The following is a 24,810-nucleotide window of genomic DNA, read 5'->3' on the forward strand; positions in this document are numbered from 1 at the left end:
TGACACAGGAGGAGGAGAGGGGGGGCACTGACACAGGAGGAGGAGGAGGGGGAGGCACTAAGTGTCAACCGGAAACACCTCCATCCCTCCTATAGCGGGACCGCCATTCCATAAGCGTCAACCAACATCACCTCCATCCCTCTATACTGGGACCGCCCTTCCATAAGCGTCAACCGAGACCACCTCCATCCCTCCTATACCAGGACCGCCATTCCATAAGTGTCAACCGAGACCACCTCCATCCCTCTTATACCAGGACCGCCATTCCATAAGTGTCAACCGAGACCACCTCCATCCCTCTTATACCAGGACCGCCATTCCATAAGTGTCAACCGAGACCACCTCCATCCCTCTTATACCAGGACCGCCATTCCATAAGTGTCAACCGAGATCACCTCCATCCCTCCTATACCAGGACCGCCATTCCATAAGTGTCAACCGAGACCACCTCCATCCCTCTTATACCAGGACCGCCATTCCATAAGTGTCAACCGAGACCACCTCCATCCCTCCTATACCAGGACCGCCATTCCATAAGTGTCAACCGAGACCACCCCATCCCTCCTATACCAGGACCGCCATTCCATAAGTGTCAACCGAGACCACCCCATCCCTCCTATACCGGGACCGCCATTCCATAAGTGTCAACCGAGACCACCCCCATCCCTCTATACTGGGACCGCCATTCTATAAGTGTCAACCGAGACCACCTCCATCCCTCCTATACCGGGACCGCCATTCCATAAGTGTCAACCAGGACCACCTCCATCCCTCCTATACTAGGACCGCCATTCCATAAGTGTCAACCGAGACCACCTCCATCCCTCCTATACCGGGACCGTGATTCCATGAGTGTCAAAGACTTTTATTGACAATGACATGAAGTTTATGCAGAGTCAATATTTGCAGTGTTGACCCTTCTTTTTCCTGACCTCTGCAATTCTCCCCGACATGCTGTCACTCAACTTTTGGGCCACATCCTGACTGATGCCCCCCCATTCTTGCATCATCAATGCTTGGAGTTTGTGAGAATTTGCAGGGTTTTTGTTCGCCTGCCGCTTGACCACAAGTTCTCAATGGGATGAAGGTCTGGGGAGTTTCCTGGCCATGGACCCAAAATTTCCCATGTTTTGTTCCCCAAACCACTTAGTTATGACTTTGCCTTATGGCAATGAGCTCCATCATGCTGGAAAAGGCATTGTTCCTCACCAAACTCTTCTTGGATGGTTGGGAGAAGTTTCTCTCGGAGGATGTTTTTGTACCGTTCTTTATTCATGGCAAATTGTGAGTGAGCCCCCCCCCCCCCCCACACACATGAATGGTCTCAGGATGCATGACACAGGACTGATATTTGCTCTCACCTTTTCTTCTCCGGACGCCCCAAACAATGGGAAGGGGATTCATCAGAGAAAATGACTTTCCCTGAGTCCTCAGCAGTCCAATCCCTGTACCTTCTGCAGAATATCAGTCTGTCCTGGATGATTTTCCTGGAGAGAAGCGGCTTCTTTGCTGCCATTCCTGAAACCAGGCCATCCTCCAAAAGTCTTCTACATGCCATTCCTGAGCAAGCTCTGCACTGGGGGTGCCCCCATCTCCTTCCTCTCTGCACTGGGGGTGCCCCCATCTCCTTCCTCTCTGCACTGGGGGTGCCCCCATCTCCTTCCTCTCTGCACTGGTGGTGCCCCCATCTCCTTCCTCTCTGCCCTGGGGGTGCCCCCATCTCCTTCCTCTCTGCACTGGCGGTGCCCCCATCTCCTTCCTCTCTGCACTGGCGGTGCCCCATCTCCTTCCTCTCTGCACTGGTGGTGCCCCCAATCCCTCCTCTCTGCACTGGTGGTGCCCCCATCTCCTTCCTCTCTGCACTGGTGGTGCCCCCATCTCCTTCCTCTCTGCTCTGGCGGTGCCCCCATCTCCCTCCTCTCTGCACTGGCGGTGCCCCCATCTCCTTCCTCTCTGCACTGGCGGTGCCCCCATCTCCCTCCTCTCTGCACTGGCGGTGCCCCCATCTCCTTCCTCTCTGCACTGGCAGTGCCCCATCTCCTTCCTCTCTGCACTGGCGGTGCCCCCATCTCCTTCCTCTCTGCACTGGCGGTGCCCCCATCTCCTTCCTCTCTGCTCTGGCGGTGCCCCCATCTCCCTCCTCTCTGCACTGGCGGTGCCCCCATCTCCTTCCTCTCTGCACTGGCGGTGCCCCCATCTCCTTCCTCTCTGCACTGGCGGTGCCCCCATCTCCCTCCTCTCTGCACTGGCGGTGCCACCATCTCCTTCCTCTCTGCACTGGTGGTGCCCCCATCTCCTTCCTCTCTGCTCTGGCGGTGCCCCCATCTCCCTCCTCTCTGCACTGGCGGTGCCCCCATCTCCTTCCTCTCTGCACTGGCGGTGCCCCCATCTCCCTCCTCTCTGCACTGGCGGTGCCCCCATCTCCTTCCTCTCTGCACTGGCAGTGCCCCATCTCCTTCCTCTCTGCACTGGCGGTGCCCCCATCTCCTTCCTCTCTGCACTGGCGGTGCCCCCATCTCCTTCCTCTCTGCTCTGGCGGTGCCCCCATCTCCCTCCTCTCTGCTCTGGCGGTGCCCCCATCTCCCTCCTCTCTGCACTGGCGGTGCCCCCATCTCCTTCCTCTCTGCACTGGCGGTGCCCCCATCTCCCTCCTCTCTGCACTGGCGGTGCCACCATCTCCTTCCTCTCTGCACTGGTGGTGCCCCCATCTCCTTCCTCTCTGCTTTGGCGGTGCCCCCATCTCTCTCCTCTCTGCACTAGGCACAGGAAGTGCCCTTATTTTAGGAGTGCCTAGGCACAGGAAGCGCTGTGATTTTAGGAGTGCCTAGGCAGAGGAAGCGCCCTGATTTTAGGAGTGCCTAGGCACAGGAAGCACACTGACAGTTTTCAGGAAGAATGTGAGACAAAAGGTAGATTTTCAGGTACTGTGTTGGTACAATAACCATATCTGCCGGTTCCCAATAATAAAGCAACACTTCACTTCCCGTGTTCAGCTTCACTTTAATGAATGAGATGATGCAGATCACAGCCATGTATTATTTGTAGGGGGGGTCATGCAGTATTCCCCGCCCCCTATACAGCGGAAGACACTCCTATCAGACAGTTAATGCCAAGGAAGATGGCAGCTCAGGCAGTGATACAGGAACAGTGTACAGGCCCCAGGCCCCTAGAACCCCCCCCCCCCCCCCCCATATAAAGCAATCAGACAACACAGAACCAGCAATGATAAAAGCTTCATAGGCCTCGTGACACGCAGGATGGGCGGTGCGCAGAGCAGCCAATCACCGGCCTGTATACAATGTTATACTTCAATCAGCAGCAACCAGAAATCCAGCGTCAGCCGTCATCTTAGGTCTGATAAATGGGAGCCTGCTTCGGATTGGCTGCTCTAGTATTGGTCAGCGGAAGAAGACTGATAAATGAAAGCTGGCTTCGGATTGGCTGCTCTAGTATTGGTCAGCGGAAGAAGACTGATAAATGAAAGCTGGCTTCGGATTGGCTGCTCTACTATTGGTCAGCGGATGAAGACTGATGAATGAAAGCTGGATTCAGATTGGCTGCTCTGGTATTGGTCAGCGGATGAAGACTGATAAATGAAAGCTGGCTTGGGATTGGCTGCTCTGGTCCCCTGGCTGAGGTATTGTAGGTTCAGGTCCCATTAATGAATACAATATCATTATAAAAAGACAACTCAATAGAAACAGATCTATGCAGAATATTTGGGTGCAGTGCGGGGAATCGCCTCGGATGTTTGGGCACGGCACGGGGAATCGGTTCGGATGTTTTGGCGCAGCACGGGATTGGGCTCGGATGTTTGGGCGCAGAGCGGGGAATAGGCTCAGATGTTTGGGCGCAGCGCGGGGAATCGGCTCGGATGTTTGGGCGCAGCGCGGGGAATCGGCTCGGATGTTTGGGCGCAGCGCAGGGAATCGGCTCGCATGTTTGGGCGCAGCGCAGGGAATCGGCTCGCATGTTTGGGCGCAGCGCGAGGAATCGGCCCGCATGTTTGGGTGCAGCGCGGGAAATCGGCTCGCATGTTTGGGCGCAGCGCGGGGAATCGGCTCGCATGTTTGGGCGCAGCGGGGGGAATCGGCTCGGATGTTTGGGCGCAGCGGGGGGAATCGACTCGGATGTTTGGGCGCAGCACGGGATTGGGCTCGGATGTTTGGGTGCAGAGCGGGGAATCGGCTCGGATGTTTGGGCGCAGAGCGGGGAATGGGCTCGGATGTTTGGGCGCAGCGCGGGGAATGGGCTCGGATGTTTGGGCGCAGCGCGGGGAATCGGCTCGCATGTTTGGGCGCAGCGCGGGGAAACGGCTCGCATGTTTGGGCGCAGCGCGAGGAATCGGCCCGCGTGTTTGGGCGCAGCGCGGGGAATCGGCTCGCATGTTTGGGCACAGCGCGGGGAATCGGCTCGCATGTTTGGGCACAGCGCAGGGAATCGGCTCGCATGTTTGGGCGCAGCGCGAGGAATCGGCCCGCATGTTTGGGCGCAACGCGGGGAATCGGCTGGCATGTTTGGGCGCAGCACGGGGAATCGGCTGGCATGTTTGGGCGCAGCGCGGGGAATCGGCTTGGATCGGCCTTTCATCATCAGTCACACTGCGCTCCTCTATAAACCACTTCAGGGGGAGACACTTCGAGTCATACCAAAGCCTCTATCAACCCTGCATCATTACAGAGGAATTCAGCCCAGGACAATTTCCCATTCCTTCCAATAAAGTTCATTTACACCTTTCTCTGCTTACAGCTGCATCCTTCGGCTTCCCGGGTGCCGCTTCCCTGAACTTCCAGCTGGCCAGCGTTCACTCCTGTCATCATTTCTAGTCTTGATCACATTCTTCAGGACTTCATGTCCCCTCGTTCATAGTGCAAGCATGTAGTGTGGATGGTAATGCGCTAGGCCTTTGCACCTTTGTGTACTACAGGCATACACCTGTGTGGGGCGCTATTTGCTCCCACAAAGATGCCCAGGTGTGCAGGCAGTCCCATTCATGTGAATAGGGACACAGGGGCAAGCAGTGCATTCGGGGGCGTGCACCCACATAGCTGTCATATTGGGACATCAACAGAAGTGCCTGCATGGGGACAGATCACCTGTACAGGTAATCCTGGCCCTCACACAGGAGTATGCTATAATATCCCCATATAAACCAAGCCTAAGGAGGCAATTACCTGGAGCAGAGGTGTCTCCTCTGTGTGTTGTCCTCTTTAGCAGCGTCCTCACATCGGCCTACAGTCTGTGGAGCACCCACTAAGGGATGGCTATTGTGGAGCTCCACAGGACCCTGGCAGCCAAGGAGACACTCTGATATTAGAGTTCGGGGCCAGCACTCAGGGGCCCTGGTCAAACCACAGGATTCTGAAAGCCAAGGGCCACTCTGATACCAGAAAGGGGGGCCAGCATTAAGGGGCTGTGTGAAACTACAGGACCCTGAACGCACAAGGGGCCAGTCAGATACCAGAACCTGGGACCAGCACTCAGGGGCCCAGTTCAAACATTAGGACGATGGAAGCCAAGGGGCCACTCTGACCCAGGCTCCTGAGCGAGGACCCTGCTTTCTGGTATCAGAGTGGCTCCCTGGTTTCCAGGGTCCTGTGGTTTGACCCAGGCTCCTGAGTGCTGGCCCCACTTTCTAGTATCAGAGGGGCCCCTTGGCTTCCAAGGTCCTAAGGTTTGACCCAAGCCCCTGAGTGCTGGTCCCACGTTCTGGTATCAGAGTGGCTCCTTGGCTTCCAGGGTCCTCCGATTTGACCTGGGCCCCTGACTGCTGGTCCCACATTCTGGTATCATAGTGGCCCTTTGGCTTTCAGGGTCCTATAGTTTGACCCAGGGCCCTGAGCAAGGACCCTGCTTTCTGGTATCAAACTATAGGACCCTGAAAGCCAAGGAGCCATTCTGAGACCAGAACGTTGGACCAGCAGTCAGTGGCCCAGGTCAAATCACAGGACCCTGGAAGCCAAGGGCCACTCTAATACCAGAAAGGGGGGCCAGCATTCAGAGGCTGTGTGAAACTACAGGACCCTGAACGCACAAGGGGCCACTCGGATAACAGAACGCGGGATCAACACTCAGGGGCCCAGGTCAAACCATAGGACCCTGAAAGGCAAGGGGCCACTCAGATACCAGAACGTGGGACCAGCACTCAGGGGCCCAGTTCAAACCTTAAGACCCTGGAAGTCAAGAGGCCACTCTGACCCAGGCTCCTGAGCGAAGACCCTACTTTCTGGTATCAGAGTGGCTCCTTGGTTTCCAGGGTCCTGTGGTTTGACCCAGGCTCCTGAGTGCTGCCCCTAATTACTAGTATCAGAGTGGCCAATTGGCTTCCAGGGTCCTCTGATTTGACCTGGGCGACTGACTGCTGGTCCCACGTTCTGGTATCAGAGTGGCCCCTTGGCTTTCAAGGTCCTATAGTTGAACCCAGGCCCCTGAGCGAGGACCCTGCTTTCTGGTATCAAACTATAGGACCTTGAAAGCCAAGAGGCCACTCTGATACCAGAACGTGGGACCAGCAGTCAGGGGCCTGGGTCAAACCATAGGACCCTGGAAGCCAAGGAGCCACTCTGATACTAGAAAGTGGGGCCAGCACTCAGAAGGCCGGGTAAAACCAGAGGCCCTTGGAGGCCAAGGAGCCACTCTGATACCAGAAAGCAGGGTCCTTGCTCAGGGGCCTGGGTTAAACTATAAGACCCTGAAAGCCAAGGGGGCACTCTGGTACCAGAACGTGGGACCAGCACTCAGGGGCCCAGGTCAAACCACAGGGCCCTGGAAGCCAAGGGGCCATTCTGATATCAGAAAGGGGGGCCAGCATTCATGGGCTGTGTGAAACTACAGGACAAGGGGCCACTCGGATACCAGAAAGTGGGACCAGCACTCAGGGGCCCAGTTCAAACCTTAGGACCCTGGAAGCCAAGGGGCCACTCTGACCCAGGCCCCTGAGCGAAGACCCTGCTTTCTGGTATCAGAGTGGCTCCTTGGTTTCCAGGGTCCTGTGGTTTGACCCAGGCTCCTGAGTGCTGGGCCCACGTTCTGGTTTTAGAGTGGCCCCTTGGCTTCCAGGGTCCTCTGATTTGACCTGGGCCCCTAAGTGCTGGTCCCACGTTCTGGTATCAGAGTGGCCTCTTGGCTTTCAAGGTCCTATAGTTTGACCCAGGCCACTGAGCGAGGACCCTGCTTTCTGGTATCAAACTATAGGACCCTGAAAGCCAAGGAGCCATTCTGAGACCAGAACGTGGGACCAGCAGTCAGGGGCCCAGGTCAAACCATAGGACCCTGGAAGCCAAGGAGCCACTCTGATACCATAAAGGGGGCCAGCATTCATGGATTGTGTGAAACTACAGGACCCTGAACGCACAAGGGGCCACTCGGATACCAGAACATGGGATCAACACTCAGGGGCCCAGTTCAAACCTTAGGACCCTGGAAGCCAACAGGGCCACTCTGACCCAGGCCCTTGAGCGAAGACCCTGCTTTCTGGTATCAGAGGGGCCCCTTGGCTTCCAGGGTCCTAAGGTTTGACCTGAGCCCCTGAGTGCTGGTCCCACGTTCTAGTATCAGAGTGGACCCCTTGGCTTCCAGGGTCCTCTGATTTGACCTGGTCCCATGTTCTGGTATCAGAGTGGCCCCCTTGGCTTTCAGGGTCCTATAGTATGACCCAGGCCCCTGAGCGAGGACCCTGCTTTCTGGTATCAAACTATAGGACCCTGAAAGCCAAGGGGCCACTCTGATACGAGAACGTGGGACCAGAACTCAGGGGCCCAGGTCAAATCAGAGGACCCTGGAAGCCAAGGGGCCACTCTGATACCAGAAAGCAGGGTCCTTGCTCAGGGGCCTGGGTCAAACTATAGGACCCTGAAAGCCAAGGGACTACTCTGATACGAGAACGTGGGACCAGCACTCAGTGGCCCAGGTCAAACCACAGAACTCTGGAAGCCAAGGGGCCACTCTGATACCAGAAAGCAGGACCCTTATTCAGGGGCCCGGGTGAAACCAGTGGAATGACACACATGAAGAAGAGGCTTACAATGTTTTACCCTCAGCAGCTGAAATTGTTAAAAAAAAAAAAATTGGGTTTAATATTACATTAGGATGTGAAATCAATCGTGTGATCCGATGGGGAAATTCACAATAAGAAACAGAGAAAAAGAAAATAATTCGATCCACACCAACCAATGGGAATACTCCGCACTTACTGGTAGAGCTCCAGGAGGTTGGGGCCCCCGGGGGACACACATGTGGTGGAATGGGCGCAGTGTTCCTGACACTCGGCAGTCACATGGAGTATAAAGAGCGGCATGCAGGGGGCCCCGGCGTGGGGGCCCCGACTCGGGGCGTTTTAGTAAGAAATGCAGAAAAAGGTCAGATTACAAAAAAGAAGGCAAGGCAGCAGATTCCAGAGTCTCTTGCAGTGCATGCTGGGACAGCGGCCCGGGTTAGTATGTAAACTGGACACATCAATCATTCCTGCAATGGTTTACCTCATCCTGGCATTGTCAGAGGAAAGGCTGGACTCAAAAAGTCTGCAGCATTTGGGGGTCTAAAAAGTCGGGGGGAAAAAATTAAACAAAAAAAAAAAAAGAGAATTAAAAAAGGAGAAAAGATGAGGCGGGGGAGGTTATTCGGTTTTCTTGCGATCGGCGGACAGAACTTTCCTCCGCTGGTGAAGCATGTGGAAATACAGCTGGGGGAAGACTGGAAGGAAGAGAAAAACTTTATTAGCAACAGACAAATAACAGCCATTGTTATCTATTCAGCTAGCTCCTCCTACACATGATGACATCACTCTCCTTAAAGCAGAATATAATACAAGAAATGTAAAAACAATATCAGGACGGCTAAAAATGACTGGAGGGGAGGAGTCAGTACACCTGTGCAAGGCTGCAGGGGAGGAGCCTGTACACCTGTGCAAGGCTGCAGGGGAGGAGCCGCTACACCTGTGCAAGGCTGCAGGGGAGGAGCCGCTACACCTGTGCAAGGCTGCAGGGGAGGAGCCGCTACACCTGTGCAAGGCTGCAGGGGAGGAGCCGCTACACCTGTGCAAGGCTGCAGGGGAGGAGCCGCTACACCTGTGCAAGGCTGCAGGGGAGGAGCCGCTACACCTGTGCAAGGCTGGAGGGGAGGAGCCGCTACACCTGTGCAAGGCTGGAGGGGAGGAGCCGCTACACCTGTGCAAGGCTGGAGGGGAGGAGTCAGTACACTTGTGCAAGACTGGAGGGGAGGCCGGAGTTCAGCTTTAAGAGAACTGCAAGATGTTGGTGCCCCGAAGGACATTCATATGGACACAGCTTATTCATAAAAATGCAGTTAATTCATAAACCGGCAGTCCATTCATAAAAAGGGAGCCCATTCATATAAAATTCAGTCCATTCATTAATAGCCAACCCATTCATATAAATGCAATCCATTCATTAATAGCCAACCCATTCATATAAATGCAGTCCATTCATAAAAAGGGAGCCCATTCAAAAGTAGGCAACTGGTTCAAAAAGCAGCTCATTCATATAAATGTAGTCCATTCATAAAAAGCAGCCCATTCAGACTTCCCATCAATACTCCGTATTCCCTTCCTATTATTCCATCATTCTGAATTCCGGGATCCTCACCACTTCCTGCATCTTATATAAAGGACTGATTGGGCTCACACGAAGTGGGCAAAATGATGGAAGTGTCCTTCTGCCCAGATAGGGATAGGGACAGAGGAGGAAGCTGGGGACCGCACTGGAGGATGGAGAGGGGAAATGAAGACTGACACCTTTTTTTGTGTAATATGGGTGGGGGAGGGATACTCACGGGGGATGTAGGAGACCATGACCAGGATGAGGAAGGTGTAGTAGTCGAAGGAGAAGTTGTACTTGTTGGGGAGTCTGATGGAGTACAGTCCGGTCTGCTTGACGAATGGCAGTGCAGCGTAGATGGTCAGCAGCTCCCCGGCCACACCCATAGGGTAGAGTACGATGAACAGCGTGTACCTGCCAGACAATCAACATCCAATCAATCGGCTGTGACAGGCGGGCCAGCAATGAGAGACTCTCCAACCCCCTCCCACCGCCATCCCGCCAAGAAATACTGGAGACGTTTCTTGGGCGTTCCCTTTATAGGATCACTGTGATTGGCTGTCACAGTGATCAAATGATCAGGGCCCCATCTTACTACTTCTGGACCGGGAGCTGTGACAACCCAACACAGCGAAACACACGTGGCAGGATGTCCAGCCACAGATATACATACAGCCAGCAGGAAGGGGTTACCCTATGCCTGAAATATGAACTGTCTGTGCTGTGCCACACCAACCTATTACATTGTACTGGAGACTTACAGAAAGTTAGAATTTGTTTATGGAGTGCAAAGCAGACAGTTCTTATTTCAGACACCATGACACATCAGGCCCATCTGCAGGCCATAAAAATTCTGTGTTACCAACAGCCAACCAGATCCCAACTGCTGTGAAAGAAAGAATCTCATTGGCTAGGTGAAAACAAAGATTTTTTTAAGAATCGCTGGTCCCCTATCCCCACCCCTGCTCACCTGGCCCTGCCCCTGCTCACCTGGCCCTGCCCCTGCTCTAGATATGTGAAAGACATTTATATAGGAGGATCACTGTTCCTATGCCCACCCCATCCCGCCCCTGCTCATCTGGCCCTGCCCACCTAGATAATGTGAAACAGACATTTATATATGAGGATTCTCTGTTCTTATGCCCCCACCCTATGCCGCCCCTGCTCACCCAGCGATGTGAAACAAAGACATTTTAATATGAGGATTACTGTTCCTATGCCCCCCCCCTGCTTTCCTGGTCCCACCCCTGCTCACCTAGCTATATATATATATATATAGATGAGGATCACTGTTCCTATGCCCCCCCCCCTGCTCATCTAACCCTGCCCCTGCTCACCTAGCTATGTGAAACAAAGACAATTTAATATGAGGATCACTGTACCTTTGCCCCCCCCCCCCACCCCATCCCGCCCACCTAGCCCTGCCAATCTATATATGTGAAAAAGACATTTTAATATGAGGATCACTGTTCCTCTGTCTCCACCCCTGCTTTCCTGGCCCTGCCCCTGCTCACCTAGCTATGTGAAACAAAGACATTTATATAAGAGGATCACTGTTCCTCTGTCTCCACCCCGGCTTTCCTGGTCCTGCCCCTGCTCACCTAGCTACTTGAAACAGACATTTAAATATATGAGGATTACTGTTCCTTTTCTCCCCATCCAACCCCTCCCCTGCTTTTCTGGCCCCACCCGTTCTCATCTGGCTATGTCAAACAAAGACATTTACGGGGATCACTGTTCCACTGTCCCCACCCATGTTTTCCTGGCCCTGCCCCTGCTTACTGTTTATCTATGTTCCGATTCCCTGCCCCTGCTCACCTGGCCCCGCCCCTGCTTACCTTGCCCATTTGATGATGTAGGGGAGGTGGTTGAGGAGGCTGAAGGTATAAAACGAGTATCGGATGATTTCAGTGACTGTCCACGCCACAACGAACAGCAGCACAGAGTCTTCATTCTGAACCTGTCACCGAACAACAGAAATCTCACCAATCATTACATCACCCCATCCTCAGGCTGGGATCACCGTATGTACAATGTATGTAAACCTTATCAGTGATATTTCACAAATATCCGGTGATCCCGCCAGCCATGTTTTCCTGCAGAATTCTGACCCCACAGGGAAGCGGATCCATGCTGGTTTGGTCAGTTTGGATCCCTCAGCTTCTAATCAGAGCTGCAGGATGCCATGAGGACACAGCATGCCCGTAGTCAGACCCCCCACTTCCTTATTCCTCCCCCTCCCCCTCCTCCCTGCTCTACTTGGCCTGACTGATTGTGGCTGCTGGCAGAAGACTCACCCACAACATCATACCTGCTACTGAACAGAAAAGTGGAAGCATGCCATTGTTTTAGTCTTCAAGCCTCAGGAATGATGTAGCTATGGGGGATGGAGGAGACTCCGCGACGGGGGAGGGGGCCAAGGGAGACTCCGCGACGGAGAGGGGCTGGGGCCAAGGGAGACTCCACGATGGGGCAGCCAAGGGAGACTCCGCGACGGAGGGGGGGGGGGGCAGGAAAGGGAGACTCCGCGACTGGGGGTGTGGGCAGCCAAGGGAGACTTCGCGATTGGGGGGGGGGGGCAGCCCAGGGAGACTCAGCGATTGGGAGGGGGGGCAGCCAAGGGAGACTCAGCGATTGGGAGGGGGCAGCCACGGGAGACTCCGCGAGTGGGGAGGGGGCAGCCACGGGAGACTCCGCGAGTGGGGAGGGGGCAGCCACGGGAGACTCCGCGAGTGGGGAGGGGGCAGCCACGGGAGACTCCGCGAGTGGGGAGGGGGCAGCCACGGGAGACTCCGCGACGGGGGAGCTTGGCTACGGGGGGGGACAGAGGAGCTTGGCTACGGGGGGGGACAGAGGAGCTTGGCTACGGGGGGGGACAGAGGAGCTTGGCTACGGGGGGGGACAGAGGAGCTTGGCTACGGGGGGGGGGACAGAGGAGCTTGGCTACGGGGGGGGGGACAGAGGAGCTTGGCTACGGGGGGGGACAGAGGAGCTTGGCTACGGGGGGGGGACAGAGGAGCTTGGCTACGGGGGTGGACAGAGGAGCTTGGCTACGGGGGGGACAGAGGAGCTTGGCTACGGGGGGGACAGAGGAGCTTGGCTACGGGGGGGACAGAGGAGCTTGGCTATGGGGGGGGACAGAGGAGCTTGGCTATGGGGGGGACAGAGGAGCTTGGCTATGGGGGGGGACGGAGGAGATGGCTATGGGGGGGGGACGGAGGAGCTTGGCTACGGGGGGGACGGAGGAGCTTGGCTACGGGGGGGACGGAGGAGCTTGGCTACGGGGGGGACGGAGGAGCTTCGCTACGGGGGGGGACGGAGGAGCTTGGCTACGGGGGGGGACGGAGGAGCTTGGCTACGGGGGGGGGACGGAGGAGCTTGGCTATGGGGGGGAGAAGGAGGAGCTTGGCTATGGGGGGGAGGAGCTTGGCTATGGGGGATCAGTGACATGGATTACAGTTGATGACTCTGGAGAAGAGGTAATAAGAGGGAATAGGATTACAATGTACAGATATATAAAGGGGACTCCAATAGCTGTAATAAACAGTTCACTGTAAGGTCCTTGAGGAGGAAATGCCGCCATGATCGGGAGGTTGGAAGAAAGGAGGTGTAACCTTGGATCGAGGAAAGGGTTCTTTACTGTTAGAGCAGTAAGATGTGTAACTCCTACCCCAGAAAGTGATACCAGCTGAGGAGAAAACATTGAGATCTCCGGAAGGAAAATATACAGAGATATGGGGATTGTTAGAGAATAAAATAAACTGTATAAAACTATCATCCAGACATGAGACGCACCTGCTGGACGCTGTGTGTGACCGCCCACGTCAGGAAGACTCGGGACATAACCTGGAAAGCGGTGAGGACCACAGAGGAAGGCACAATCCCTGCGAGAGAGGAGAGACGTCACACAGATACTGACCCCTCCCCCCCATGGAGTATTATACAGACCCCTCCCCCCATGGAGTATTATACTGACCCCTCCCCCCATGGAGTATTATACTGACCCCTCCCCCCATGGAGTATTATACTGACCCCTCCCCCCATGGAGTATTATACTGACCCCTCCCCTCATGGAGTATTATACTCACCCCCTCCCCCCATGGAGTATTATACAGACCCCTCCCCCCATGGAGTATTATACTGACCCCTCCCCCCATGGAGTATTATACTGACCCCTCCCCTCATGGAGTATTATACTCCCCCCCTCCCCCCATGGAGTATTATACTCACCCCCTCCCCTCATGGAGTATTATACTCACCCCCTCCCCCCATGGAGTATTATACTGACCCCTCCCCCCATGGAGTATTATACTGACCCCTCCCCTCATGGAGTATTATACTCACCCCCTCCCCCCATGGAGTATTATACTCACCCCCTCCCCCCATGGAGTATTATACAGAGCGCTCATCATAGTGAGGATTCCACATTTCATTCACACAACCGAAGAGGGCAAAAATCAATCCCCCTCCCCCACCCCCGCACTGAAAACACATCGCTCTGTGTGTACAATAATGAACAATGTAATCACATACAGAAAAGATACAACAATCATTCTAAACTGAATTGGTTTATTTATTTATTTTATTACTATTAGATATAAATAATGACAATAACATTATGTTAACCCCTTCCATGCACATGTGTGGGTCTCCTGTGTGATTGTGCGGGAAGTGTGTTGCACAGTTCTCTCCCAGCACAGGGACTGCGCTGTCACTGACTGCTTCCAGTCTAGTACTAAATGATTGGCTGGGAAGCCCGGATGGTGTAACCTGATTACTATGACAGCCTGCGATTGGCTATCCCAGTGGTCAGTCATTAGACAGCCCCGCCCCTGTACTCTCACGCCTCTTGAATGGAGAAATGCTGTATAATGGATTACATGGATGAGGGTTTGATCAGTGTCAGGGGTGGAGTCAGGGGTGGAGTTAGGGGTGGAGTCGGTTCTCATAGTCCGTGTGTTTTACATAGGAATAAAAAATAATTTAATTTGTATTCTTTATTTTATTAATTGATTTAAATGATAGTTTTAATAAAATACTTAAACTGAATAACTTAAATAAAAAAGTAAATTGTAGTAGTTGTAGTTGTTGTTGTTGCAAACAATTGTGCTTTGTGGCTGGGCCACACATGGATGTAGTGTTTGTAGAGTAGTAGTGCACCGTGTGCGGAGTAGTAGTGCGTAGTGCAGTGTGGGGAGTAGTAGCGCACAGTGTGGGGAGTAGTAGCGCACAGTGTGGGGAGTAGTAGCGCACAGTGTGGGGAGTAGTAGCGCACAGTGTGGGGAGTAGTAGTGCACCGTGTGGGGAGTAGTAGTGCACCGTGTGGGGAGTAGTAGTGCACCGTGTGTGGAGTAGTAGTGCACCGTGTGTGGAGTAGTAGTGCACAGTGTGGGGAGTAGTAGCGCACAGTGTGGGGAGTAGTAGCGCACAGTGTGGGGAGTAGTAGCGCACAGTGTGGGGAGTAGTAGTGCACCGTGTGGGGAGTAGTAGTGCACCGTGTGGGGAGTAGTAGTGCACCGTGTGTGGAGTAGTAGTGCACAGTGTGCGGAGTAGTAGTGCACCGTGTGTGGAGTAGTAGTGCACAGTGTGCGGAGTAGTAGTGCACAGTGTGGGGAGTAGTAGTGCACCATGTATAGAGTAGTAGTGCACCGTGTATAGAGTAGTAGTGCACCGTGTATAGAGTAGTAGTGCACCATGTATAGAGTAGTAGTGCACCGTGTGTGGAGTAGTAGTGCACCGTGTGTGGAGTAGTAGTGCACCGTGTGTGGAGTAGTAGTGCACCGTGTGTGGAGTAGTAGTGCACCGTGTGTGGAGTAGTAGCGCACAGTGTGGGGAGTAGTAGCGCACAGTGTGGGGAGTAGTAGTGCACCGTGTGGGGAGTAGTAGTGCACCGTGTGGGGAGTAGTAGTGCACCGTGTGTGGAGTAGTAGTGCACAGTGTGCGGAGTAGTAGTGCACCGTGTGTGGAGTAGTAGTGCACAGTGTGCGGAGTAGTAGTGCACAGTGTGGGGAGTAGTAGTGCACCATGTATAGAGTAGTAGTGCACCGTGTATAGAGTAGTAGTGCACCGTGTATAGAGTAGTAGTGCACCATGTATAGAGTAGTAGTGCACAGTGTGGGGAGTAGTAGTGCACCGTGTATAGAGTAGTAGTGCACCGTGTGTGGAGTAGTAGTGCACCGTGTGTGGAGTAGTAGTGCACCGTGTGTGGAGTAGTAGTGCACCGTGTGTGGAGTAGTAGTGCACAGTGTGGGGAGTAGTAGCGCACAGTGTGGGGAGTAGTAGCGCACAGTGTGGGGAGTAGTAGTGCACCGTGTGTGGAGTAGTAGTGCACCGTGTGTGGAGTAGTAGTGCACCGTGTGTGGAGTAGTAGTGCACAGTGTGCGGAGTAGTAGTGCACCGTGTGTGGAGTAGTAGTGCACCGTGTGGGGAGTAGTAGTGCACAGTGTGGGGAGTAGTAGTGCACCATGTATAGAGTAGTAGTGCACCGTGTATAGAGTAGTAGTGCACCATGTATAGAGTAGTAGTGCACAGTGTGGGGAGTAGTAGTGCACCGTGTATAGAGTAGTAGTGCACCGTGTGTGGAGTAGTAGTGCACCGTGTGTGGAGTAGTAGTGCACCGTGTGTGGAGTAGTAGTGCACCGTGTGGGGAGTAGTAGTGCACAGTGTGGGGAGTAGTAGTGCACCGTGTATAGAGTAGTAGTGCACCGGGTATAGAGTAGTAGTGCACCATGTATAGAGTAGTAGTGCACCGGGTGCATGTTGGGGCGCTACGATGTGTGAAAACTGAATTTTTGTAAAATCTTACCGTAAAATTCCTTTCTCTGAGTCCTCCGACAGTCGCCGCCCACTCATACAGTCTTCACCAATGGGTATTGACCTCTTATCCACAGGAGCAAGCTAGGCATAAGACTTGTTAAAAACAAAGTAATTTACATAGACACACCTGTAGGGGGCTGTCCCACTGGTCCAATACCCCACTGCTATCAGCCATCCCAACTCAGTTTGGTAGCAAGCAGTTAAAGTCCATAAAACCCCAATAGAGGGGCGGCGACTGTCAGAGGACTCAGAGAAAGGAATTTTACGGTAAGATTTTACAAAAATTCAGTTTTCTCTTAAGTCCTCTGACAGTCGCCGCCCACTCATACAGTCTTCACCAATGGGATGTCCCAAAGCAGTGTAGACATGAGGGGTGGGAAACCTAACCTAACCGCCATAAAGGCAACGCAGCACTCCGGTCAGAGAAAGGAACCTTATCTGAACAGAAAGGTAAACCCTCTGGGCAACAAAAAAACTCAACTGGAGCAACAACCCAGGAAAGCAAATCAACAAAGGGGGAAACAACCCCAACAGCCAGGGACCGGCAAAACCAGGGCCCCCTCATGGTACTGCCGCACAGAGAACTTTGCGGCCAAAGGGGGCATCTGCCGATGCCAAAACATCAAGTTTGTAAAATTTGGAAAAGGTGTGCACAGACGACCAAGTCGCAGCCTTGCACACCTGGGCCACCGAAGCCTGATGCCGGAAGGCCCATGACGCACTCACCGATCTAGTAGAGTGCGCCTTGACAGGAAAGGGCGGAGCCCGATCCTTAATCGAATAGGCCTGTACAATCGTCTGTCTGATCCATCTAGAAATGATTGCCGCAGACGCAGCCGTACCCTTCCGAGGTCCCTCAGGAAGGACAAAAAGAGAATCCGAATTCCTAAAGGATTCAGTGGACGACAGGTAAACCCTGATCGCCCGGACTACATCCAAGGAATGCAAGGCAAACTCCTTAGGATGCTTGGGATTCACACACAGCAAAGGCAAGACAATATCCTTGTTAAGGTGAAAATCAGAATCCACCTTAGGAAGGAAGGACTGGTTAGGTCGCAAGACCACCTTATCCCTATGAACCACCAGGTAAGGGGAGCGGCAAGACAGGGCCGCCAACTCAGACACTCTGCGGGCAGATGTGATCGCCACCAGAAAGGCAACCTTTCGTGACAGCAGAGGAAGAGAAATTTCCCTGATGCTTTCAAACTGAGGACGTTGCAAAACGGACAGGACCAAGTTCAAGTCCCAAGGAGGTAAAGGTGCTCTCCGAGGAGGAGCCAAATGACGCACACCTTGAATAAAAGGTGCGTATCAACGAATTTGGCGCCAAGGGGCGCTGAAAAAGGATCGCCAGTGCAACTGGCCCTTAATCGTGGTCAACGCAAGGCGCTGGTCCACAGCAGATTGCAGGAAGGCTAACACCCTCGCCACCGAAAAGAAGCGAGGATGAATGCCCCTGGATTCACACCAGGCAGAATAAGCCTTCCAGGTACGGTAATAAATCTTACCGGATGAGGCCTTCCTAGCCTTGAGCAGGGTAGGAATGACCGCCGACGAGACCACGATCTCTTAGGACCTGGCTTTCAACAGCCACGCCGTTAAAGCCAGCGACCGTAAAGTAGGATGGAAGATCGGCCCCTGAGACAGTAGATCGTCTTGTAACGGGAGCCGCCACGGAGGCTCGACGACCAGTTGTACGATGTCCGTGTACCAAGACCGGCGTGGCCAGTCTGGGGCCACCAGAATCACCAACTTCGGTTCCGAGACCAACCTGCGAAGGAACCTGGACAACAACTGAATCGGAGGGAAGGCATAAATCAGGAGATACTGATGCCAAGGCACCACCAGCGCATCCGAGGCGTCTGCCAGAGGATCGCGCGTTCTTGCCACGAACCTTCCCACCTAGTCGTTTAGCCGAGATGCGAACAGATCCACATCCGGGGATCCCCACTTCACACACAGCATCTGAAACACCTCCGGGTGTAGGGACCATCCCCACTGGTCCAGGGTCTGGCGGCTCAGATAATCGGCCTGCCAATTCTCCACACCCGGAATGTGAACTGCCGAAATCGCCGGGACCCGCGTCTCGGCCCAAGACAGAATATTGGTCACTTCCTGGGCCGCCTGGGCACTCCTGGTGCCCCCTTGGTGATTGATGAAAGCCACCACAGTGGCGTTGTCCATCTGGACCCGCACAGGGCAGCCCCGAAGATGATCCGACCAACGGAGCACGCACAGTCTGATCGCTCGCAATTCCAATATGTTTATCGGCAGGGAGGATTCCTCCTCCGACCAAGTGCCCTGGGCAGACAGAATGCCCAGAACGCCAACCCCAGCCTTACAGGCTGGCATCCGTGGTGATCACCGTCCACAACAACAGGCGGAAGGGATTTCCCCTCCGTCAGAGCCGAGGACAGGAGCCACCAGAGAAGATCCTCTCTGACTAGGCGACTCAGAGATATCCTCCTTTCCAAGGATTGAGGATGCCTTTCCCACCTGGCCAAGATCTCCGCTTGAAGAGATTGCGTGTGAAACTGTGCAAACGGTATTGCCTCGAAGGCTGACACCATCTACCCCAGGGACCGCATACAGGTCCTGAGCGATGAGGAGTTGTTGTCCCTGAGGGACCTGACCTCGTTCTGTAGGGTCTGGAGCTTGTCCTCCAGCAGAAACACCTTTGCCTGGGCAGAGTCCAGGACCATTCCCAGATAAGGGAGACGAACAGAAGAGGACAAGGTCAACTACTGAACGTTGATGGTCCACCCGAACTCCTGGAGCGTCTGAACGGTAGTTGACAGATCGCGTAATAGACTCGGGCTGGCACTCGATCTTAACAGGAGATCGTCCAGATACCCCAAGATCGCAATCCCCTGCGCCCGCAACAGGGCCAGAACAGGAGCCAGCACCTTGGTAAACACCCTTGGAGCCGAAGTGAGACCGAAAGGCAACGCCACAAACTGATAGTGATCCTCCGCGGTTGCGAATCGGAGGAACCTCTGATGACCCTCGAATATGGGGATGTGTAAACACACATCCTTGAGATCGATGGAAGCCAGGAAATCTCCCGGGCTTAAGGAGGCCACCACCGAACGGAGGGATTCCATGCGGAACTTTTGAACCCGCACAAAGCGGTTCAGAGCTTTCTAGTCCAGAATCGGATGTACCTTGCCCTCCTTTCTAGGCACAGTGAACAGATTTGAGTAAAGCCCCTGAAATCTGTCCCAACGAGGCACCGGGACGACCACCCTTTGGGCGAGGAGATCCTGAACCGCCCGATGAAGAACGTGCAACCGATCTGGGGTCAAATGAAGATTTGAGGGAAAGAATCTGTCCGCGAAAGGAATTCGATCTTGTATCCTGATCGAATAATTTGCTGAACCCACCTGTCCAGAACCCGGCAAGCCAAGGGTCTAGGAAACCGCGCAGACATCCCCCACCCCTGTAATGGGTGAGGGCGTCCCTTCAGGTGGAGGCAGAAGGACCCGCCAGGCCGAGGTGGGTGAACTTTTGCTTGCCCGCCCAGGGCTTCCTCTGACCACCCTGGCCCCTAAAGGGTTTCCCCTTGTCCTGTGGCTTGAAGGCACGAAAGGACCCATGATTGGGTTTAAAGGAAGGGCCCCGCTTACCGCGGAAAAACTTACCCTTGGGGTTCTGGGGCAGCAGAGTGCTCTTGCCCCCAGTGACCCCTTTAACCAACTCGTCCAGGGAATCCCCAAAAAGAAGATTCCCTGCATAAGGGATGTCAGACACCGTCTTTCTGGAAGCCTGGTCAGCCGACCAGCTCTTCAGCCACATCAAACGACGGAGCAGCCCCGGCCGCGTCATCCAAGGCAGCGTCACACAGGTACAAAAATGCCAGACGCATCTGCTCCACCATCTCCACAGCAGTCGGAGGGGTGGAATCCGCCTCCAGAGTGCGTTTGAGCACCCGGGCCCAATCAGCCACAGCCTGAGAGACCATAACAGAGGCGAAGATGGGCTTCAGTAAAGAACCCGCCACCATATACGCGTGGCGAGTAAGAGATTCCACCCGCCTATCCGTAGGGTCCCTGAAAACCGGAGAATCCTCTGAGGGCATGAGAGTGGCCTTGTTCAACCTGGACACCGTGTGATCCACTTTAGGGGACACGGTCCATCGCGAATCCGTAGGAGACGCGAAAGGGTAACGGAATTGAAACCGTTTTGGTACCACAAAAGGGCGCTTTAAATTAAGCCATTCTTTGTTCACCGTTTCGTAAAACTCAGCGGGACAAGGAAACACCTGTGCCGCCTTCTGGGTCCTGCGAGTCCCAAAGGAAGACTGCTTACCCAGTGGGTTGGGCTCATCCTCTAAACGTAGTGTCTCTTTAACAGAAGCAATAAGCGCAGACACAGCCGCGCGTTCTTTAGCCGCTTCAAGGGAAGGATCATCCTTATCCTCCACCTCCATATCAGAGTGAAAGGACTGAGACCCCTCAGGGGGTAAACTGTCCAGGGCAACCATATCAGACTCAGAATCAGAGGCTAATGAAATCCTAGCTCTTTTTCTAGAACCCCGCTCTGACATCATTAAATCCACCTTGGACGCTAAAAGTCGCAAGTGCAGCAGCAAGAGAAAATGAAGATTCAGGAGTACCTGAATCATTCACCAAGGCTGGGGGTAATTTGCAGTCCTGGGACTCCATGAGAAAAATACTATGGCACTGGCCCTTTAAGACGCGATCGCGGCGACCCTCCGCAATAAGGATTACACTAAGTTACCCCCCTGAGATGGGAAAAGCACTGAAAACAGAAGAATATTCCCCAAAACCAACAAAAAGAACCCCCAGAAGTGTTACCACGCTGCTGGAAACGATCTCTGCATATAGGAAAGGAAGGGATGTCACCCGCTAGAGGCTGAACAGGAACTGATCTAAGGGAAAATGGTTGCCAATGCATCTGAATGGGAGGCTCCGGGAAAATGGCCGCCAAACATGTGCAAAGAAGAACACCTTGCCACACACAAGATGGCGCCAGAAGGCGCCAAAAACACTACATAGAGAGCTGCAGAAAGTGCCCACAGTGAGGCCAGAGCAGCTGCCCATACCCAAAATGACGGACCCACGGTTTTCTGCACCGCCATGTCTGCACCCCCAAACACTCTGATAAAGTGGACAGGGATATGGACCCCCACATGGCGATACATGCGCCAAGAGGCCCCCGCAGGGACCGGGAGGGATGCGAGCCCCGAACACAGACATGAGGGGAGACAGACACAGCAGACTGTCATCCCCAAACAGAGGCCCCACACAGAAGTTACTTACCGCTCCATATGACGTGGGCGCCTCGGTATCGCGGGAACCCCCCACCCCAGATGGCAGGGGAGCCGACAGCCGAAATAGGATGCGTTGCACGGTCAAAACCGCATGTTGAGGCATCCCGGCAAGGAAGCCACCTCGCAGGCTTTTGCCCCTGAGGACAGGGGCAGGTCGATTACTAGGCCAGGGCGCACGCATAGCCTGCTAAACGCTCAATGGCGGGCTGGAATTCCATAAGATCCTCTGTCCTGGAGTAGCAGGACGATCAGTCCGATTCCCAGCTCCGCAAACGCTGTAGTCTTCCGAAGATCCGACTAACTAAGCGCAGACAAAGAAAAAGCTAGTAGTGCAAAGAAAAACACATTTGCAGAAAATAAAAGTAATAAAACAGAAGAAAGGCTGAGACTGTAGCCCCAGCACAGGGAAGCCTAACTACTCCTTACTAGGCAGAAGACAAACTGAGTTGGGAATGCTGATAGCAGGGGGGTATTGGACCAGTGGGACAGCCCCCTACAGGTGTGTCTATGTAAATTACTTTGTTTTTAACAAGTCTTACGCCTAGCTTGCTCCTGTGGATAAGAGGTCAATACCCATTGGTGAAGACTGTATGAGTGGGCGGCGACTGTCAGAGGACGTAAGAGAAAATAATATTTGGGACAGGTGGCTCGAGGCCCCCGCCACATGCACCCCTTGATTCATATTATCTACCGATCCTTGTGGTGGTCTGCCCCTGTCATGCCTCTAGTGCCCCTCCAGCACCCGCAGCACGTGCCCTGGCACTTATTATATACTCAGCTGTCTGCCGTTATTCTCTCCTTGAATGAGCCGGCTTCAGTTTTCTATATTGGATTTGTCTTTTATTTTCTTGTATTTAGTTTCTCTGTTATTACTGTGGCGCCCCCCTCTGTTCTTCAAGTAATCTGCGAGGCGGAGGGGCGGTACATTTCCTTCATGCCTGCCGGATTTTATTTTCTTGTACTCTTTGTTTCTGTAATGCTTTTTGATGACAGTGAATGGACCTGATTGTTTATATCCCTGTAGTATAAATGACTCAACGTAACCCCCACAATGCAGTGCAGCGTAGTACGGCCGGTAAGTGGGTATAATTCTCAGATCACTACAACCCCCCAGAAGGAAGAGGATATCGCACTTACCTACTGCACAGTGTACAATCTGAAAAGAGAAAGATAGAAGTCAGCCTCCTCCTATCTGCACACAACGATCACTGAATAGAAGAGAAATGAGCGCCTACCTCTAGCAGAGCGCCGGTCTGGAAGAACTTCAGCGGCCGCTCTATGGAGTAGTAGAGATTGTGGTAACTTCCTTTGGTGAGGTAAGTGCGCACTAACCCAACAGCGATGACCAACCACCTGCAACATGACAAGGAACATCCTGACATCAGAACACCCCCGGTGTCAACATGGATTAAACTCGCCCTACGCGTTTCACTCACATCTCACCTATATAAGGCATCCAGATGGCTCCAAGCTATAAAGAGACCCCGTCCCCCATACAATCATCTGTACATACTTATCTCACCCTCTCCCCCCATACAATCCTATATACATACTTATCTCCCACCCCCATACAATCATTTGTACATACTTATCTCCCCCTCCCCTCTCCATACAATCATCTATACATACTTATCTCCCCCCCCCCCCATACAATCATCTATACATACTTATCTCCCCATCTCCCCCTCTCCCCCCATACAATCATCTATACATACTTATCTCCCCCTCTCCCCTCCATACAATCATCTATACATACTTATCTCCCCCTCCCCCCCATACAATCATCTATACATACTTATCTCCCCCTCCTTCCCCCCATACAATCATCTATACATACTTATCTCCCCCTCCCCCCCATACATACAATCATCTATACATACTTATCTCCCCCTCCCCCCCATACAATCCTATATACATACTTATCTCCCCCTCTCCCCCCCATACAATCATCTATACATACTTATCTCCCCCTCTCCCCCCCATACAATCCTCTATACATACTTATCTCCCCCCCCCCCATACAATCCTCTATACATACTTATCTCCCCCTCCCCCATACAATCCTCTATACATACTTATCTCCCCCTCCCCCCCATACAATCATCTATACATACTTATCTCCCCCTCTCCCCCCATAAAATCCTCTATACATACTTATCTCCCCCCCCCCATACAATCCTCTATACATACTTATCTCCCCCCCCCCATACAATCATCTATACATACTTATCTCCCCCTCTCCCCTCCATACAATCATCTATACATACTTATCTCCCCCCCCCCCATACAATCCTCTATACATACTTATCTCCCCCTCCCCCCATACAATCCTCTATACATACTTATCTCCCCCTCCCCCCCCCCCCATACAATCATCTATACATACTTATCTCCCCCTCCCCCCATACAATCCTCTATACATACTTATCTCCCCCTCCTTCCCCCCATACAATCATCTATACATACTTATCTCCCCCCCATACAATCCTATATACATACTTATCTCCCCCTCCCCCCCATACAATCATCTATACATACTTATCTCCCCCTCCCCCCCATACAATCATCTATACATACTTATCTCCCCCCCCCCCATACAATCATCTATACATACTTATCTCCCCCTCCCCCCCATACAATCATCTATACATACTTATCTCCCCCTCCCCCCCATACAATCATCTATACATACTTATCTCCCCCTCCCCCCCCATACAATCCTATATACATACTTATCTCCCCCTCTCCCCCCCATACAATCATCTATACATACTTATCTCCCCCTCTCCCCCCCATACAATCCTCTATACATACTTATCTCCCCCCCCCCATACAATCCTCTATACATACTTATCTCCCCCTCCCCCATACAATCCTCTATACATACTTATCTCCCCCTCCCCCCCATACAATCATCTATACATACTTATCTCCCCCTCTCCCCCCATACAATCCTCTATACATACTTATCTCCCCCCCCCCCATACAATCCTCTATACATACTTATCTCCCCCCCCCCATACAATCATCTATACATACTTATCTCCCCCCCATACAATCATCTATACATACTTATCTCCCCCTCTCCCCCCATACAATCCTCTATACATACTTATCTCCCCCTCCCCCCATACAATCATCTATACA

The 24,810-nt window shown here is 53.3% G+C and overlaps 1 protein-coding gene across 1 annotated transcript in view; it reads right to left on the minus strand.

The window, feature by feature from the left end:
• Positions 1 to 8,119: 8,119 nt before the first annotated feature.
• Positions 8,120 to 24,810, minus strand: part of HACD2 (3-hydroxyacyl-CoA dehydratase 2) — a 30,185-nt gene continuing 13,494 nt past the window's right edge. Inside the window, exons 2-7 of the mRNA XM_082261963.1 lie at positions 22,899 to 23,016; positions 22,801 to 22,819; positions 13,350 to 13,438; positions 11,393 to 11,514; positions 9,790 to 9,968; positions 8,120 to 8,691 (exon numbers count right to left, since the gene is read on the minus strand). Of these exons, the coding sequence (XP_082118089.1) occupies positions 8,615 to 8,691; positions 9,790 to 9,968; positions 11,393 to 11,514; positions 13,350 to 13,438; positions 22,801 to 22,819; positions 22,899 to 23,016 (604 nt within the window). The 3' untranslated portion in view covers positions 8,120 to 8,614. The remainder of the gene's footprint in view (positions 8,692 to 9,789; positions 9,969 to 11,392; positions 11,515 to 13,349; positions 13,439 to 22,800; positions 22,820 to 22,898; positions 23,017 to 24,810) is intronic.

The sequence above is a fragment of the Pelophylax lessonae genome (genome assembly GCF_965119305.1).
Source record: "Pelophylax lessonae genome assembly, chromosome: 6".
Taxonomy (NCBI): domain Eukaryota; kingdom Metazoa; phylum Chordata; class Amphibia; order Anura; family Ranidae; genus Pelophylax; species Pelophylax lessonae.